The sequence below is a fragment of the Carcharodon carcharias genome, chromosome 17 (genome assembly GCF_017639515.1).
Source record: "Carcharodon carcharias isolate sCarCar2 chromosome 17, sCarCar2.pri, whole genome shotgun sequence".
NCBI classification, from domain to species: Eukaryota; Metazoa; Chordata; class Chondrichthyes; order Lamniformes; family Lamnidae; genus Carcharodon; species Carcharodon carcharias.
Genome location: NC_054483.1, coordinates 66,173,309 through 66,193,299, shown reverse-complemented (window position 1 = coordinate 66,193,299; position 19,991 = coordinate 66,173,309). Strand labels below are relative to the sequence as shown.

Below are 19,991 nucleotides of genomic sequence, written 5' to 3'. Positions count from 1 at the left end.
TGAATTTGAAGGACTTCATGACTCACTGTGATCTCTAAAATTTGAGTGGGCTGCTGAGCCAATTCGTATGATCTGCCTTAATTGTATCTGCCATTTAATTTGCAATTTATAGTTTATATTTAACCACCGCTGCCCATTAATTCATGTCTAACTCATGTTAGTTCTGGATGTTAAGAGCATAGGACAGATAGTATTTAGTGTTCGCTTTATTGTAAAGTAAAAATGTTTCTGTCTTAAACCATAGAATCTTGTGGCTTTGTTCTTTTAGCTAATAACTGGGATTTTGAATTTCATCTACTTTAGAAAAAAAGTGACTTGTCTTTACCGAGATCATAACAGTGTTCCTTAAAACTTATCTCTTTGACCAGACTTTTATCGACTTACCTAATATCCTCTAATGTAGCTCGGTGCCAAATTTCCTTTGATAACACTCCTGTGGAGCACCTTGGGAATGTCTGACTATATTAAAGGCACTATATAAATGCAAGTTGTTGTTGTTCCACAAAATACAAAACTGTTGATGCAAAAGAGCAGTTGTACACAGAGACACACACACACACACACACACACACGAATAAGATAATATTACACTGTATTAAAAACTCAGCTGAAAATGGGAAGTATTACACTGAAATGCAATGTAAAGTCCTTGAGTTTTCTATGCATTGTGATGGGAGGGCAGTGAATGCAATTATACTGGGCAAGATGTCATAGATACCTATATAACACAAACTTTTAAAAAAACTTTGTCTTTGAAAGTTTGATCCTTAAGATGTTACACTTGATTCTGCAGCTGGATTTTTCTGGTACGATACAAATCCTTGGAGAATCAATGGGCATTTGGAAATTGTTGATGGCAAAAGTAAAAATTATGCAACAAATAGCGATAACGGTATGACAAAGGATTGTGTTTAAACAGGGTATGATGAGAGCTGACTAAAACTGAGTCAGGAGCAGATAGCCCTCTGCTGGGCAAAACATTCCATGGACAAGACAAACATTCAAGCTACATGAAATAGCCAAATGTCACTTGTTCAGTACAGTCGTACAAGTCTTATACAGCAAACACACAATGTCTCACTGTTAACAATCTAAAGGAGCAAAAATTCTCAACTGTTGTAATGTGTACATAATATATTGTTACAAAGTCACATTTTCATTAAGGTGCACTCTAGTTACTGGGTCAGAGCCACCACACTTGAAGTGGGTGGTCTGAGCAAGTGCAGGTTCCTACCTATATGAAGTCTAACCCTGTTTCACATGCACGCAAACCCCCCCCCCCCCCGGAATAATGGTAGATACAACAAGCTTGCTAGTGTCCCTTAATTTGAATGATCCATCCAGATAGGTTGACAGTCACATGATGGAGTTTTAAAACTGCAAACGCCCGCCAGAGTAATTAAAGTAAAATCTATCAGTAATGAAAGTAAAATCTATCCTCAATAAGAAAACATTCATGAAACTAAAACTAAAGCATGCCACTAAAAATCACACGTTTTAATAAATCTTGAAAGCATGAATTAGTAATGGCTTCAGTTACTCAAAGGTGAAATTCACGTGGGTTCAGTCTGAATGAGCCTGGCAATGCACAAGTTCTCTTATTTGTACAGGGCTAGGTATTAACTATTTCTTTTGTTCATTGTTTCATAAAAATCTCCTGTTGACAATATGAAAAGCAATGATAGGAGCTTTCACTTCAGAACAGTAATATTGTAAATGAAGATACCGTTTTGATGGAACTTCTAGACTTCTCTTTCCAAACGCTGGTGCTCAACTCCAGAGTACAGTGAATGTGTTCAGCTCGATCATAGAATCCCAGGATAAATAACCTAAGCAAGAGAGTGATATGATTATTACTTTAAAAGGCTCAGACAGTCCCAATATATGTGTAGTACTTATTTATTGTTGATCTCAAAATCTTATTATATTGACTTTCATTTCCTGAACTGTTATTAGTTACTGCTTGATTGTGTTTTGTACAAAAAATGGTAAATACATCATATACTTTGGAACTAATGCACATGGACCAAAAAGTCAAAGATGGATTCCCAATCTGTGCTGAACCAACTGATTCCAGATGAGGCAGTTATTCTCAGGAACTTTGGGATAAGGAGGGCAGGGGCTGAAAGTCAGAATACTTGGTCAATATTCAGGGACTCTGGATGGGCAATTGGCCGGGCTAAACTGTGTCCCCCTCTCATGGTCAGAACTGTTTAGGCTTAGTCATGAAGAATGGTCATTTAGGTGAGGCACTGACCAGCAATCAGCTATGGAACCAAAGCAGAACACAAATTTGTATCGGACAGCAGAGGAGAATATTAAGGTGGGTGATGGAGGGCTGGAGTGGGGGTGTGGGTGGGGAGAAACAAGTAAATTAATAAAATATGCAGAGATAATCACAAACAAATTCAAAATAGGTCATAACCGTACAAATTCTGGGTGCTAGATCACTTTGGAAATGCGGGGATGCCAGTGAACACCTTAACACTCCCAGAATGACAGAAATGTCTCCTGGAGATAGATAACAGCATTATAACATGTCATCCACAAAGTAACATTCTACTGCTACAATAGAATTAAATTTCAGGTGACTGGAAGACCACTATGTCTAATTAGTGCAGACAGGCACTTTCTGAGCTCAGGTGTCACTTCATCGCTTTTGATGAGGAATGAAAGGAAGGAAAGATCATTAACATAGTGCCGCATTATGGACTCAGAAGTCTTTAAGTTTTTTTGCATCCAATAACTTATTTTTGAAGTACATTATTAATATCAGGTAGGTAAAATAAGTCAACCAATTTACACACAGTGATGTGTATCGCAAATAGAGAATGGCCAGTTAAGATGTTCTTGGTTGAGGGAGGAATGCTGGTCAGAACACTGGAAGAATCTTCTATTCCTTTTGTAAATTCATGGATTTTTACATGCACCAGAACAGATGTGCAGCTAGGTTGCTATATTTGATTACAAGAGTAGCTACACTTCAAAATTAATTCTTTGCATGCAAAGTGTTTCGCTAAGTTCCCAGGACATGAGAAGGTGGCTTGTTCCAAATTTCTACTCCAGCATCACCCATCTCTCCTGTAAGTAGGCTCCACATCCCCCTTCCTTTAGGGCCCAATATCTAGTCACACAATAGCATAACCTAGCAGTCATAACAATGAAGTTCCTCATTGTGTGTGCTGGTTATTGTAATTTTGCATGTTTCCATGTGTTTGCCACTTATTACCCCTCTGATCATTCCAGTGGAACACATTAAGCATAAAAGTGTAAACTTTATTTTACAGATTAGACTGAAGAAATTATAGATTACATAAACCAAATTCTTATTACTCCTCATAGCATCAAAAACTAAATTAAACAGATGTAGCCTCTATTATGGCCAAGCTTCACTTTACTAGTTAGTATACACTGAATTGAGTGGCTGGAACATTAGGAACGCAGATAGCTCCCCGTATGCCTGTGTCTCATTAATTCTATACCAAAAATACCTGGTCGGTCACTGGGTAAAAACTAAAAACGTGCACTATTCCTCAAGCCTGACACTGCTCAACTAAAAGCCTGACAATGAAATACTCAGATGCCTTAGCTAAGAAAAGGGTCACGTTAGATGTCCTTATTCGCTAAATATGAATATTTCTGAATCCCGTTCTAAACTCACTATAACAGTCTGTCTCAGCAATGCAAGTCTCTAATGCCCTCTTGTGAGGAGACGGCAAACAGCAGCGCACTGCCCTGGAGAAAAGCTTCAAGTAACTTATGGTACTTTTTTAAAAATATATTCAATCACGAATTGAGCGCTGTCCATCCCTTTACAACTGAATGGTCCATTGGGCTATTTCGGAGGGCAGTGAAGAGTCAAGGACCTTGTGTGGATCTGGAGTTACATGTAGGCCTAACCCAGCAAAGACTGTATATTTCCTTCTCTAAAAGATAACAGCGAACCAGATGGGTTTTTACAAAAAAGTAGTAATTTTGTGGTCAGCACTTTTGTGTATTTCATATTTATTTTATTAAATGAATTTAAATTCCTCAGCTGCCATGATGGGATTTGATTTCATTTCTCTGGATTACTAGTTCAATAACGCAGTCACTATGCTACCATACTCAAGCATCTAGGCCGAATAGTGTCTTTAATGTACAAAGACATCCCAAGATGTTTTCCAAAGAAGTGAAGGAGAGTACACACTGAACCTCTGCAGAGGAGGACTGGGAAAAGTGGCCAAACGTCTGGTCAGAGGGATGGGTTTTGAGAAGACCCTTAAAGTCAGAGAGTAGATATCCACTTTCAACCCACCTGCTCGCCAGCTCCCTCTCCTGAACCATTGCTATGAGCAAGGGCTTGGGAAAGGGGAAACAAGAGGGAGGATGCAAGCAATTGAGTGGAGCTGCAAGTGGGACGGTTGGGGAGGAAAGCGACACGTGGGAAATGAGGGTACAAGAGGGAGAAGAGGGTGAATATGGTTGGGGGGGGGGGGGGTTCGGAGGGCTGGAGGGTCAGCGAACAGGAGTGGCTGCTCAAAAATGAAGCCAATTGAGTGTTAGGAAAGCCAACTAGCTTCTTGGAGTTCCCGGCCTCGGGTCTCGACAGGTCCCGTCAGACCTCAGAGTTTCCGCACATGCGCAAACCAGGAGCGAGCTGCATATGCAAAATTCAGCATTTTAAGTTCTTCAGGCCAAGGTCACAGGGCCCGTTGTACCTGAGCAAAATGAAAACATAACAAAAAACAGGTCTTGTGACTTGGCGCAGAACACCATTGCTGATAAGTGTCCTAGACAGGGGACAGGGAGAGGGTACAGAGGTCCCAAAGTGGGGTGGGGGGGGAACAGGGAGAGGTCCCAAAGGGACAGAGGACAGGGAAAAGTCCCAAGAGAACAGTCCCAGGCAGGGAGAAGAAACAGGCAGAGGCCCCAGTTAAGAAGAAAGAGGACCAGAGAAGGACGCTCAAAGCTGAAAAAGGGCTGCAGCTGGTAGGCTTTTAAGTGGTGAGGGTTCAGAAGCCCTGGCGATCATCGAGAGCTCAGGGGAAGCCCTGAAGATCCAAGAAGACAGCTGAGGGTCGGAGGCTCTGCATTGCGCTGCAGGCCATTGGAGTAAAGGTGCCCCTTTGGAACAGCAGTCTTCTGCTCAGTGCGGCCAAAGAACTGAAGTTGTGCTTCTGAGTTGGTGCTCAAGTGCATATTCAGGAATCCGGGGGAAATGGGTTCCTGGGAGATGAGATTGAAACCTCGTGAAGTGGGTTGTCATTGACGCTGTTAGAATTGGTCTGACTTTTGGAGAGAATTCCAAGGTGATATATTTGAAGGTAAATATTGGAACCCCTCGTGAGAGAGACAGAGTTTCAACGAGCTTGGCTGACTCACAGAGTTTAGTGATGGCCAGGTGGGTTGTTGAGAAATCCATGGACTCTGTATTGGTCGCATCTGCCATTTATTGTGCAGTGTGGCGTGTTCAACCAGTTTGCCTGTTAATTCACGTGTCTCACATTACCTCTGAATGTTAAGAGTATAAGATAGATATTGTAAGTTGATTCACCTTTCTGACCATGTATAGTAAAGTTTATTTTTGTTTGTTCAAAACCTGTAAAATCTTTTGGCATTATTCTCTTAGTGTCTTGAATCTCAAACTTTGCTTACTTTAAACAAAAAGTTACTGTTCCAAACCAGATCTTACTAAAAACTTGGGGGTCTGGTCTAGGATTATAACATATTTATTCAACTCTATGTTGGCCCCAGTGCAAAATAATATTAAAACAGAAATCCTGATGTTAATGGGTGCATACTGACCTTACTACATTTGCAATGTTAAAGCGGAACGACTTAAAACAGGGCGACTTAAAACAGAGACCTACTGTACCTCCTATTTCCAATATATTTCTTCTCTCCCAAAAGTTCCCATTTAAATCTTTTAATTGCATAGCGATTTCCAAAGATACAAATAACATCTTCTGAGAATGTAACTGTGGTATGCTTTACATCCATGCCTTCAACCTCTCTGCAGCTTTGTATATGCTGAACATACCTTCTTCAAATCGACTCTCTTCTATTGTCCAGCTCTGTGCAGCTGTTCTCCATTTCTACCTAATTGAGCATAACCAGCACATATCCAGCAAAAACTTCTCTTCTTACCACTGAAACATCAATTCCCCTTATCTACATGCGGTAAAATTATTCACAAATATACTGTCGGCTTCCAAACTTTTGGTCATCCCTAGAATTGATTACTGCATTGCCCTTCCTGCTGTCTCCAAATGTCCAAGCGTTAGCATATTCAAACCTCAGCTGTTTGTATTCTGTCCTGTAGTTGTATTTGCATATTTCTCCAAATTTCACTGGCCTACAAAGGTCCCCTGCCTCCCCATCCCCCAATCCAGTGAATTTATCATAGACATCTTGAAATCTCTCAAAGGCCTTGGCCCCATCCATCTCTGCAATGTCTCCAGCTATCAATTGTCTTCTAGACTCCAAAGTTGTGCTTCTAGTCTTTTGTACATCATCTCCCCACTCCTTCCAATCCAACAGTTGTAGCAGATCCATCAGTTGCTTGGGCACATTCTTTGGAATTCCTTATTTGCTTCATTAATTCCTTCTTTAAATTGTGTGCCTTTTTTCACAGCTGTCTCCACGTCCAAAAGTAATTTACAAAATACATCTTTTCAACCAAGCTCAGTCACCTCTGGAACGAAAGATTGGTGGGAAAAACTGTAGCTGAACAATGGACTGCCTTCAAAAAAGAATTGGTTCAGGCACAGTCAAGGTACTTTCCATCAAAAGGGAGAGGTAGGACAAACAAATTCAGAGCTGCCTGGATGAAAAAGGAGATAGAAATTAAGATAAAGAAGAAAAAGTGAGCTTATGTCAAGTGTCAGGTAGAAAATACAATTGAGAACCAAGAGGAATACAGAAGGTTCAGAGGTGGCATGAAAAAGCATTTTAGAGAAGCAAAGAAGGATTATGAAAAAAGACTGGCAGCAATATAAAGGGAAATCCCAAAGTCTCCAAAGACATATAAATAGTAAAAGGGTGATAAAAGGAGGAGTAGGGCCGATTAGGGGCCTAAAAGGAAATTTGCACATGGACGAAGGGGCCATGACTCAGGTATTAAATTAATATTTTGCAGCCATCTTTACCAAGGAGGTAGATGCTATCCAGGCCATGGTGACAGATGAGGAAACTGTCTCACTAGCAGGGTTCAAAATTCATAAGGAGGAAGTGTTGAATAGACTGTCGGTACTTAAAGTTGACAAGGCACCCGGACTGGACAAGATGCATCCAAGGATATTAAAGGAAGTGAGAGTAGAAATTGCAGGGGCACTGGCCATAATTTTTCAGTCTTCCCTAGACTCAGGGGAGGTGCCAAAGCACTCAAGAATTGCAAACATTACACCCTTGTTCAAAAAAGGTTAAAAGGATAAGCCTAGCAATTACAGTTTAACTTCTGTGGTGGGCAAGATTCTAGAAACAATTATTTGGGATAGAATTAGTAGTCACATGGAAAAATATGGGTTGATAAGGAAGAGCCAGCACGGTTTCTAAAGGGGAAATTGTGTTTAACTAACTTGTTGGAATTTTTTGAAGAGGCAACAGAAAAGGTCGATGAGGGTAATGCTGTTGATGTGGTGTACATGGACTTTCAAAAGGCATTTGATACAGTGCCACACAACAGGCTTGTGAGAAAAGTTATTACTCATGGAATAAAAGGGACAGTAACAACATGGATACAAAATTGGCTGAAAAATAGGAAACAGAAAGTAACGGCCAATGGATATTTTTCGGCCTGGAGGAAGGTTTTGTAGTGGAGTTCCCCAGGGGTGGGTACTGGGACCCTTGCTTTTCCTGATATATATTAATGATCTAGATCTTGATGTGTGGATGATAGGGAGCTTGGCAGTGTTGTAAACTGCGAGGACAGTGTAGAACTTCAAAAGGACATAGACAAGTTGGTAGAGTGAACAGATAGGTGACATATGATTTTCAATGTGGAGAAATGCGAGATGATGCATTTTGGTAGGAAGAACATGGACAGACAATATAAAATAAGGGGTGAAAGTTTGAAGGGGATGCAGGAGCAGAAAGACCTGGGTGTATGTAGGCATAGATCATTGAAGGTGGCAGGACAGGCGGAGAGGTCAGTTAATAAAGCATATAGCAACCTGGGCTTTATTAACAAGGGCACAGAGTACAAGAGCAAGGTGGTTGTGCTGAGTTTATACAAGATACTCTTTAGACCTCAGCTGGCGTATTGTGTACAGTTTTGGGTGCCAAATTGTAAGAAGGATGTGAACATATTGGTAAGAATGCAGAGGAGGTTTACAAGAATGGTTTCAGGGATGAGAAACTTCAGTTACGAAGATAGCTCGGAGAGACTGGGACGCTCTCCCATGGAGAGAAGGCGACTAAGAGGAGATTTGATAGAGATGTTCAAAATCGTGAGGGGGCTGGACAGAGTAGATTGGGCAAAGCTGTTCCTGCTCGTAAAAAGATCAAGAATGAGAAGGCATAGATTTAAAGTGATTTGCAAAAGAAGCAAACGTGACATGAGAAAATGTCACACAACAAGCGGTTTGGGTCCTGAACGCACTGCCTGGAAGTGTGGTCGAGGCAGGTTCAATTGAGGCATTCAAAAGGCATTAGATGATTATTTGAATAGAAACAATGTGCAGGAGTATGGGGAAAAGGCAGGACAATGGCACTAGATCATAATGCTCATTTGGAGAGCCGGTGTAGACACAATGGGCCATTAAAATTCAGTGATTCTGTGATTCCTTTAAATTTATTTTAAGAAATCCAAATCACTGGAAATAGTGTTTATTAAATTGGACAATTTAACGTCCATAGAGATTCATGTGTTCACACTGAGATCTTCAGTGATCCTGCCCTGCCATTTTTGTGCTTGGTGCTCCAACTCTTCAAATTGTCCGGCACCTTATCTCCTCAACCCACTCCCCAATATCGATACATGATTTAAACAAAGTAATTCTAAAAGCAGCAGCAGATACTGAGATCAAGGGAAAAGAATTGCTTTTAGTGCTTCCATGCTCATAATCATAAATTGAGAAGAAAGATAAATAACTTGATTAATTTTAAAGCAGAATTAATTTGCCCTGCTCCTCAAATCTTTTTGCTAATCACAGCTCTGAAAAAATGGTCTGAGCTCTACCATTCAATACGATCATGGATGATCTGTTTGTGTTGAGATCCACATTCCCATCTACCTCCGATAACCTTTGATTCCTTTGTGAAACACGAATCTATCTACCTCTGCCTTAAAAACATTCAGTGGCCCCGCTTCTATTGCCTTCTGAGGAAGAGTTCCAAAGTTGCACAACACTCGAGAGAAAAAATGTCTCCTCATCTCTGTCCTGTAAAGCTGACATCTATCTATCATTATTTAAGCGTGTGCATTACTTTGTAACTTTAGCAAAACTGAACAAGAGAATAAATAGCATCATCAGGTAAACAGGCTGTATAACACAACAATATTTGCAGATGATGACAAATTGGGAGATACAGCTAACACTGAGAAAAATGCAACATAAAACAAAACGACATTAGAAAACTTGTAGACTGGTCAGTTAAGTGGCAATGGAATATTAAGAAAGATAACTGAGGTGGTGCACTTTGGTAGGAAAAATAGAAGCATCACCCCCTACACCTTAGAAAATGAGAAACTGAATGGGGAATGAAAGCAAAGGTATTTCAGGTGAGCAAAGGCAGCATTGGAGGTCAGTAAGGCATTTAAAACAAAACACAGATTTACTTCTAGGAATATAAAATTTAAAAATAGTTACGTTATGCTGTACTATCATGGGATCTTTCTCAGGCTGCATTTAAAATACTGGGCACAGTTCTGCTCTCCATACTATTAAAAAGATATAGAAGCATTAGAAAAAGTGCAAAGAAGGTTTATAAGGGTGGTAGCAGAACTGAAGAGTTAATAGCTATCAGGGAAGATTATTGGGAAAGAGAAAGATTTGAGGTGGCATGATGGGGGTTTTTTAAATTATAAATGGGTTGGACAGGGTAGATATGGAGAGAATGTTTCCACTTGTGGCATAATCCAAAATATGCGGTCATAAACACAAAACAGTTACCTGTAAGTCCAATGGGGAAATGGAGAAATTTCTTTACTGAGAAAGTGATTAGAATGCAGGATGCTATTGCAAGAAGTAGTTGAAGCTTAGGTATTTTCAAAAGGAAGCTTGAAGAGTACATGGGGGAAAAGGGAATAGAAAGCTAAGCTGAAAGGCTGAAATGAGGTAGATAGAATGAGGAGACTCGCATGGAGTATAAACACCAGCACAGACTAGCTGGACCGCAGGACCTGTTTCTGTGCAATATATTCCACGCAATTAGAGAAAAAAAATAAGCATTAAAGAAGTTGTCAATTATATCATTCAAGTAAATGGAAACAAATCTCGAGAGGGAAAGAAAGCAAAACAATCAGCAAGAAGTTAAAGGAACACAACACAGCATATAAAATAGGTCAAAATATCACAAGGCAACCAAGAAAAAGAACCAGATTTTTTATGGATAGTTTCCACTTTATTGCTCAATCACCGGATTTGGATTTGTGTTGTCTGATGTCCTCTTGTGGCCATTTAGAGTACATCGGAAAACTTCACAATGTGTAAATTCCCTCCAGTGGATGAATTGCACAAAGGACATTCAAGAAAGATAAACTTACATTGGTATTTTGCTTCATCATGTATCTTAGGACCAAATAAAATGTTTCATATATAACAAGTTACCTTGATATGCTGCATAGATGAGTGGATCAGCCACTTTAAGTACAGATAACTCCCACAATTGAGATGATTGTCTTGTTTATTTTTGGGTGGTCTTTGTTGAAAAAGAAATGTTGGCTAGGATCCCTAAACAATTCCCTGCTGTATCTTGCATAGTGTCATGGGTCAGACATACGAATTAGGAGGAGTAGGCCACTCGGCCCCTCGAGCATGCTGCACCATTCAATAAGATCATGGCTGATCTGAATGTAACCTCAGCCCCACATTCATGCCTACCCTCAATAACCTTTCACCACCTTGTTAATCAACAGTCTATCTAGCTCTGCCTCAAAAATATTCAAAGACTCTGCTTCCACCGCCTTTTGAGGAAGAGAGTCCCAAAGACTCACAACACTCAGAAAATTTCTCTTCATCTCTGTCTTAAATGAGAGGCCTCTTATTTTTAAAAAGTGATCCCCTAGTTCTGGATTCTCCCACAAGAGGAAACGTCCTCTCCACATCCACCCTGTCAAGAACCTTCAGGGCCTTAAAGGTTTCAATTAAGTCGCCTCTTACTCTTCTAAGCTCCAGTGGTTACAAGCCTAACCTGTCCAGTCTTTCCTCATAGGACAACCCGCCCATTCCTGGTATTCGTCTAGTAAACCTTCTCTGAACTGTTTTTAACAAATAAGGGGACCAGTGCTGTACACAATACTCCAGATGTGATCTCACCAATGCCCTGTACAACTGAAGTATAACCTCCCTACATTTGTAACTCTTTCGAGTACAAACCCACTTCCATCTGTTTCAGATGAAGTTACATTGTTTCATAGTTCGCCATTGTGAGATTTGAACTCTTGATCTTGGGGTTACAAACCCAGTACCATAACCACTTGGCTATTTAGGCCAAGCTACATTTGTAATCAATTCCCCTCACAATAAGTAATAACATCTATTAGCTTTCGAAATTACCTGCTGTACCCTCATACTAACCTTTTGTGATTCATGCACTAGGCCACCATCTCAGGGCTCTGCAATCTCTCACCATTTAGATAATAAGCTTCTTTTTATTCTTCCTGCCAAAATGAACAATTTCACATTTGCCCACATTATACTCCATTTGCCAGATCTTTGCCCACTCACTTCACCAATGTCACTTTGCAGCCTCGTTATGTCCTCTTCATAATTTACTTTCCTACCTATCTTTCTTTGTCAGCAAATTTAACAACCATTCCTTCGGTCTCTTCACCCAAGTCATAGATATAAATTGTAAAAAGTTGAGGCTCCAGCACTGATCCCTGTGGCAGACACTCATCATATCCTGCAACCAGAAAAAGATCCATTTATGCCTCCTCTCTGCCTCCTGTTAGCTGGCAATCTTCTATCCATGCCAATGTTAGCCCCTACACCATGAGCTTTTATTTTCTGCAATAATTTTGATGTGGCACTTTATCAAATGCCTTCTGGAAGTCTAAGTACAGTACATACATCAGTTCCCCTTTACCCACAGCACATGTGACTCCTTCAAAGAATTCCAATAAACTGGTTAAATATGATTTCCCTTCTACAAAACATAGAAACATAGAAACTAGGAGCAGGAGAAGGCCATTCGGCCCTTCGAGCCTGCTCCACCATTCATTATGATCACGCCTGATCATCCAACTCAATAGCCTGCTCCCGCTTTCTCCCCACTCCCTTTGATCCCTTTCGCCCCAAGAGCTATATCTAACTCCTTCTTGAAAGCATACAATGTTTTGGTCTCAACTACTTTCTGTGGTAACGAATTCCACAGACTCACCACTCTCTGGGTGAAGAAATTTCTCATCTCAGTCCTAAATGGTCTACCTCATATCCTCAGACTGTAAACCCTGGTTCTGGACTCCCCCACCATTGGGAACATCCTTTCTGCATCTACCCTGTCTAGTCCTTTTAAAATTTTATAGGTTTCTATGAGATCCCCCTCATTCTTCTGAACTCCAGCGAATATAATCCTAATCGACTCAATCTCTCCTCATATGTCAGTCCCGCCATCCCAGGAACCAGTTGGGTAAACCTTTGCTGCACTCCCTCTACAGCAAGTACATCTTTCCTCAGATAAGGAGACCAAAACTGCACACAATATTCCAGGTGTGTTCTCACCAAGGCCCTGTACAACTGCAGCAGGACATCCCTGTTCCTGTACTTGAATCCTCTGGCTATGAAGGCCAACATACCAAATACCTTCTTAACCGCCTGCATGCTTACCTTCAGCGACTGTTGTACAAGGACACCCAGGCCTCGTTGCACATTCCCCTCTCTCAATTTATAGCCATTCAGATGATAATCTGCCTTCCTGTTTTTGCAACCAAAGTGGATAACCTAATATTTATCCACATTATACTGAATCTGCCATGCATTTGCCCACTCACTCAGCTTGTCTAAATCACACTGAAGCATCTCTGCATCCTCCTCTCAGCTCATCCTCCCAGCTTTGTGTCATCTGCAAATTTGGAGATATTACATTTAATTCCCTCATCTAAATCATTAATATATATTGTGAATAACTGGGGTCCCAGCACCGATCCCTACGGTACCCCACTAGTCACTGCCTGCCATTCGGAAAAAGACCCATTTATTCCTACTCTGTTTCCTGTCTGCCAACCAGTTTTCTATCCATCTCAATACACTACCCCCGATTTCATGCGCTTTAATTTTACACGCCAACCTCTTAAGTGGGACTTTGTCGAAAGCCTTCTGAAAGTCCAAATAACCCACATCCCCCTCATCAACTCTACTAATTACATCCTTGAAAACTTCCAGTAGATTTGTCAAGCATGATTTGCCTTTCATAAATCCATGCTGACTCTGCCACGTGCTCAGCTATGAAATCGTTTATAATGGACGCTAGAATTTTCCCCATTACCGACATCAGGCTGACTGGTCTATAATTCCCTGTTTTCTCTCTGCCTCCCTTTTTAAATAGTGGGGTTACATTAGCTACCCTCCAATCTATAGGAACTGTTCCAGAGTCTATAGAATCTCGGAAGATGACCACCAATGCATCCACTATTTCTAGGGCCACTTCCTTAAGTACTCTCAGATGTAGATTATCAGGCCCTGGGGATTTATCGGCCTTCAATCCCATCAATTTCCCCAACATCATTTCCCTACTAATGCTGATTTCTTTCAGTTCCTCCCTCTCACTAAACCCTGTGTTCCTCAACATTTTTGGTGTGTTATTAGGGTCCTCCTTTGTGAAGACAGAACCAAAGTATGTATTTAGTTGGTCAGCCATTTCTTTGCTCCCCATTATAAATTCCCCTGTTTCTGACTGTAAGGGACCTACATTTGTCTTCACCAATCTTTTTCTCTTCACATACCTATAGAAACTTTTACAGTCAGTTTTTATGTTCCCTGCAAGCTTACTCTCATACTCTATTTTCCCCTTCTTAATCAATCCCTTGGTCCTCCTTTGCTGAATTCTAAACTGCTCCCAATCCTCAGGTCTGTTGTTTTTTCTGGCCAATTCGTATGCCTCTTCCTTGCATCTAATACTATCTCTAATTTCCCATGGAAACCATGTTGACTCTGCCTGATTGCCTTGAATTTTTCTAATTGCCCTACTATAACATCTTTAATAATAGCTTCTAACATTTTCCCTATGACAGATGTTAAGCTTACTTACCTATAGTTTCCTACTTTCTGTCTCCTTTCCTTTTTGAATAAAGGGGTTACATTTGCTATTTTCCAATTTAATGGAACCTTCCCCGAATCTAGGGAACTTTGGAAAATTAAAACCAGTGCATCAACTATTACACGAGCCACTTCTTTCAAGATCTTAGGGTGAAGTCCATTTGGGCCTGGAGATTTGTCAGCCCATAGCCCCAACAATTTGTTCAATACCACTTCCCTGGTGATTTTGGTTTTCCCCGAGTTCCTCCCTCCCTCCCATCTCCTGATTTACAGGGCTTTAGTTTAACCCTGCACCGAGAAGATAGTATTCTACATAGAACTGAGAATATGAGCCCACATTATGTACTCAAGTCCCGGAAAGGGAATTGAACTCATGACTTTCTCTCTTAGGGGCAAGAGTGCTACCTTACACTGTAATATTCTATACATAAGTAACATAGCTTATTCTGCATGTAGAATATTGTTCAACAACACCTAAAGAAAATGCATTGTAACTGGTAACTTTAAAGTCAATCTAGTTTAATTACAATGGATCACTGCAGTGCTCCGGTCATGTACGTGAATTTAAGGTTAATACAGCAAATGAAATATTATTTACTGAAGGTGCAATTATTCATTTTCAATAGGGTCCAACATTTCCATCACTCCAGATGGCTTTGCTTCTCTCCAGGTTAGCTGCAGAGACAGATGTAATGGCAAGTCTTTCACATCTGTCACTGCTCAGAGAACAGAGACTGGGAAATCATAACTGCAGCCTGCTTAACCCAGGCAGTTTCAAACCATGATTCTAGTTAGGGGAACAAAAGCACTGATGTTAATAATGCAATTCAATAGCTTTTGTTGGCAGACTGTTAGTGATAGAATCAGACAATTAGTGGCTTCATCACAAATAATACAATTTGAAATAAATTAATAAACCACTGATGTATCCTCAGTTTCCAGACCTCTCAAAATCTACTGACATTAAAAAAATGATCAATCATTCAACATGAAAAGAAAATGAAGACTAGGGGTTGGGGGGTGGTGGTAGTAAATGAGATCCATATTAAGGTTGCAGTGCCCAGGTAATAAAGGAAGTATTTCAAAGATAAATCCTCCTGATTCAAACTCTTGGTCTGAGCTCTTTTCATTCTTGCCTCACCCACTCTGACTGGAGTGAAGGTTTCCCCTGTTGCCATCTCTGTCAAATGCACCATCTGGCAGGAGTTAGGAGGGAAACCAGGAGCTGATTCATGTTTAGTAACGGGGGAAGTACATGGGAAGGCCCAAAAGGGAATATGCCGGGTCTAAAATACACACAAAAATCAGTATTCTTGTTTTCATAATCAAATTTTGGAGCATTAACGAACATAAATTAAAACATAAATTAAAATTGCTTAGGATTTCAGACCAGGAACTGCAAATATTGCAAAACAGATGCAAGATTTTTTTGGTTAAATTAGGGTACGCTTTTTAATAACAAAGGGAGGCTGCATAACATTATGGCAAAAGAATCTGCTTCCTCTGTAGGACAAGTATTTAATTGGTATGTTGCGTTTATTGATGTTAGGATAAAAGGTAAATGTACAAGTAAAATCACTTTAAACAGAGTATTGCATGATAGATGTCCTTTAAAATCTCATTATTCAAAGAATAATTGGGAATTAACTGTAGCAATTGACTTGCTGACATTCTAATTTTTAGGCAACTTTTTATGATAGTTAAATCATGTAAAAGCACAAGAAACAGTAAAGGGAAGAAATGGCCATTTGGCCCATCCCCCTCACACCCGACTCTCCACTTATTTTGAATCTCTAATATTCTTGGCTCCACAATCCTGTCTGGCAGATTATTCAAATCTTCTATCACAATTTCAGTTAACATCCTTACTCAGACCTACTTTATGTTTCACTATTATAAATCTAGTCTTGCATTTGTGGTTTAGTTGAGAGGAACATTCTCATGTGTTGGGTCTGTTCCATTTAACAGTTTACAGATCCTCATGAGGGCCTCTTTAATAACCACCTTCTGTCTAGACTATATAGGCTTGAACTTCTTGTATCTTTCTCTTTCACAACTAAAATTTGACCACTTGCTCTTTACACCCTTTAAAACGGTTGTATGCTTAATTTTTATCACAACAAAGGCACAGTATTGCAAATATAACCTGATCATTAAGTTTTAGCATTATTTCTGGAGATCAGTTAGCCACTGAGCCAAAATTTATCACTTCAATTCATTGATTCCCTAAGGGTGCATTTACACAAATTTAGTGGCAGCGCAAAGTATTTTCTATTTTCCCCTGGCCCTATTTCCATCCTGAATTTCCTGTTTTTCATTTATCTGACTGTGGAATATTTTACGACTTTATTTTCCTTGTTACTTTATATTTCATTACTCCACCTTTCCTTACTAATTGTTTTATTCATTTCTCTCAACCTTTTCAAAATCTCCCTCACCATGCTGTTCTCAAACTAATAATGCCAATCTGGAATTAGGTCCCAAACTGATTGAACAGTGAAGAGAGAGACTCTTGCCCCCAGGGAGTCCGCTCCAGGCTCTAACTCCAGCTTAAGCCTGTTTTTATACTACAACCATAGCATGGGTATGAAGGAGGGAAAAACAGTTATTTCAAGAGTGAAGACACTTAAAAGATGAGGCCCAAGGTCAGGCACACGCTTAGCCACATGCTGAGGGTACAATGGGTTAACAGCTGACTGTAATCATACAACGTTAGCAGAGAGGGTTAAAGGAGGAAATATAGAAACTGCAGGCATACATTGTGACAACAGACAAAAAAGCTCAGAGTAACTGATGACAAATAATTTTTAAAAGCATAATACAGAAGGCAGTATACTATGTTTTGGACCATTTAGGGACCACTAACATTTAATGATGATAACCAAACACTAATTAACTAACAGAACCACTCCACAAGATTTCATGTTTTTAACAAAAACAAACATTATTGTCTATATAAAGAGGAATTAAGCAAAGCAAGCACCACCAACTTAACACGATAGCTCATAAAAGTCTTATGTTATAAATTCAGTTCTACCTTTTACTTCCCAAAAGTTCCTATATCACACGAAACATTCACTTTCCTTGGGACCAACCCAAAATATATGCCACAGTTTTCCGGAATTTACTTTACTTCTCCTTAATATTCCAGCTATTCCTCAGAGGTAAGTTTTTTTTTATTCATTCATGGGATGTGGGCTTCGCTGGCTGGGCCAGCATTTATTGCCCATCCCTAGTTGCCCTTGAGGTGGTGGTGAGCTGTCTTCTTGAACTGCTGCAGTCCATGTGGTGTAGGTACACACAGTGCTGTTAGGAAGGGAGTTCCAGGATTTTCACCTAGTGACAGTGAAGGAACGGTGATATATTTCCAAATCAGGATGGTGAGTGACTTGGAGGAGAACTTCCAGGTGGTGGCATTCCCATCTATCTGCTGCCCTTGTCCTTCTAGATGGTAGTGGCCGTAGGTTTGGAAGGTGCTGTCAAAGGAGCCCTGGTGAGTTCTTGCACTGCATCTTGTAGATGGTATACTATACATTGCTGCTGCTGTGCGTCGGTGGTGGAGTGAGTTCATATTCATGGATGTGGTGCCAATTAAGCGGGCTGCTTTGCCCTGGATGGTGTCCAGCTTCTTGAGTGTTGTGGAAGCTGCACTGATCCAGGCAAGTGGGGATTATTTCATCACACTCCTGTATTGAGCCTTGTAGATGGTGGACAGGCTTTGGGGAGTGAGGAGGTGAGTTACTCGTCACAGAATTCCAAGCCTCTGACCTGCTCTTGTAGCCACAGTATTTATATGGTTAGTCCAGTTCAGTTTCTGGTCAATCGCAACCCCCAGGATGTTGATAGTGGGGGATTCAGTGATGGTAATGCTATTGAATTTCAAGGGGCGATGGTTAGATTCTCTCGCGTTGAAAATGGTCATTGCCTGGCACTTGTGTGCTGCAAATGTTAGTTGTCACTTGTCAGCCCAAGCCTAGATATCGCCCAGGTCATGCTGTATTTAGACATTGACTGCTTCAGCATCTGAGGAGTCGCTAATAGTGCTGAACATTGTGCAATCATCAGCGAACATCCCCACTTCTGACCTTTTGATAGAAGGGAGGTCATTGATGAAGCAGCTGGAGATGGTTGGGCCAAGGACATGACCCTGAGGAACTCCTACAGTGATGTCCTGGAACTGAGGTGACTGACCTCCAATAGCCACAACCACCCTCCTTTGTGCAAGGCATGATTCCAAACAGTGGAGAGTTTTCCCTCTGATTCCCACTGACACCAGTTTTGCTAGGCTTCTTGATGCCACACTCTTGATGTCAAGAGCAGTCACACTCACCTCACCTCAGGAGTTCAGCTCTTTTGTCCACGTTTGAACCAAGGCTGTAATGAGGTCAGGAGCTGAGTGGTCCTGGCGGAACACAAACTGAACGTCAGTGGGCAGGTTGTTGCTAACAAGTGCTGCGTGACAGCACTGTTGATGACCCCTTCCATTACTTTACTGATGATCAAGAGTAGGCTGATGTGGCATTAATTGGCTGAATTGGATTTGTCCTGCTTTGTGTGTACAGGACATACCTGGGCAATTTTCCACATAGCCAGGTAGATGCCAGTGTTGTAGCTGTTCTAGAACGGCTTGGCTAGGGGTGTGGCAAGTTCTGGAGCATAAGTCTTCAGTACTATTGCTGGATTATTGACAGGGCCCAAAGCCTTTGCAGCATCCAGTGTCTTCAGCCATTTCTTGATATCACGTATACTGAATTGAATTGGTTGGAGATTGGCATCCATGATGCTGGGGACATCCGGAGGAGGCCAAGATGGATCATCCGCTCGGCACTTCTGACTAAAGACTGTAGCAAATGCTTCAGACTTACCTTTTGCACTGACATGCTGGGCACCCCCATCCTCCTCCAGTGAGTTAATTGTCCACCAACATTCAGGACTGCAGAGCTTAGATCTGATCTGCTGGTTGTGGGGTCGCTTAGCTTTTGTCTATCACTTGCTGCTCATGCTGTTTGGCACGCAAGTAGTCCTGTGTTATAGCTTCACCAGGTTGACATCTCATTTTAATGTATGCCTGGTGCTGATCTTGGCATTCCCTCCTGCACTCTTCATTGAACCATGGTTGATCTCCTAGCTTGATGGTAAAGTGGGAGATATGCCACGTCATGAGGCTACAGATTTGGGTACAATTTTGCTGATGGCCCACAGCACCTCATGCATGCTGTCTTGAGTTGCTAGATCTGTTCGAAATCTATCCCATTTAGCACGGTGGTAGTACCACAAAACACAATGGAGGGTATCTTCAATATGAAGAACATAAGAACTAGGAGTAGGCAATTCAGCCCCTCAAGCCTGCCCCGCCATTCAATACAATCATGGCTGATCTCATTTTGGCCTCAACTCCAATTTCCCGCCCTCTCCCCATAACCTTTCAACCGTTGCTAATTAAAAATCTGTCTATCTCCTCCTTAAATTTATTCAGCGTCCCAGCAACCACTGCACTCTGAGGTAGTGAATTCCACAGATTTACAACACTTTGAGAAAAGTAATTCCTCCTCATCTCTGATTTAAATCTACCACCCCTTAGCTTAAAACGAT

The 19,991-nt window shown here is 41.0% G+C and overlaps 1 protein-coding gene across 1 annotated transcript in view; it reads right to left on the bottom strand.

Moving 5' to 3' along the window:
* pdzd8 (PDZ domain containing 8) overlaps window positions 1-19,991 on the bottom strand; it is a 232,257-nt gene that overhangs the window by 116,235 nt on the left and 96,031 nt on the right. The window contains exon 3 of the mRNA XM_041210160.1: window positions 1,727-1,829. Coding sequence (XP_041066094.1) covers window positions 1,727-1,829 — 103 coding nt within the window. The remainder of the gene's footprint in view (window positions 1-1,726; window positions 1,830-19,991) is intronic.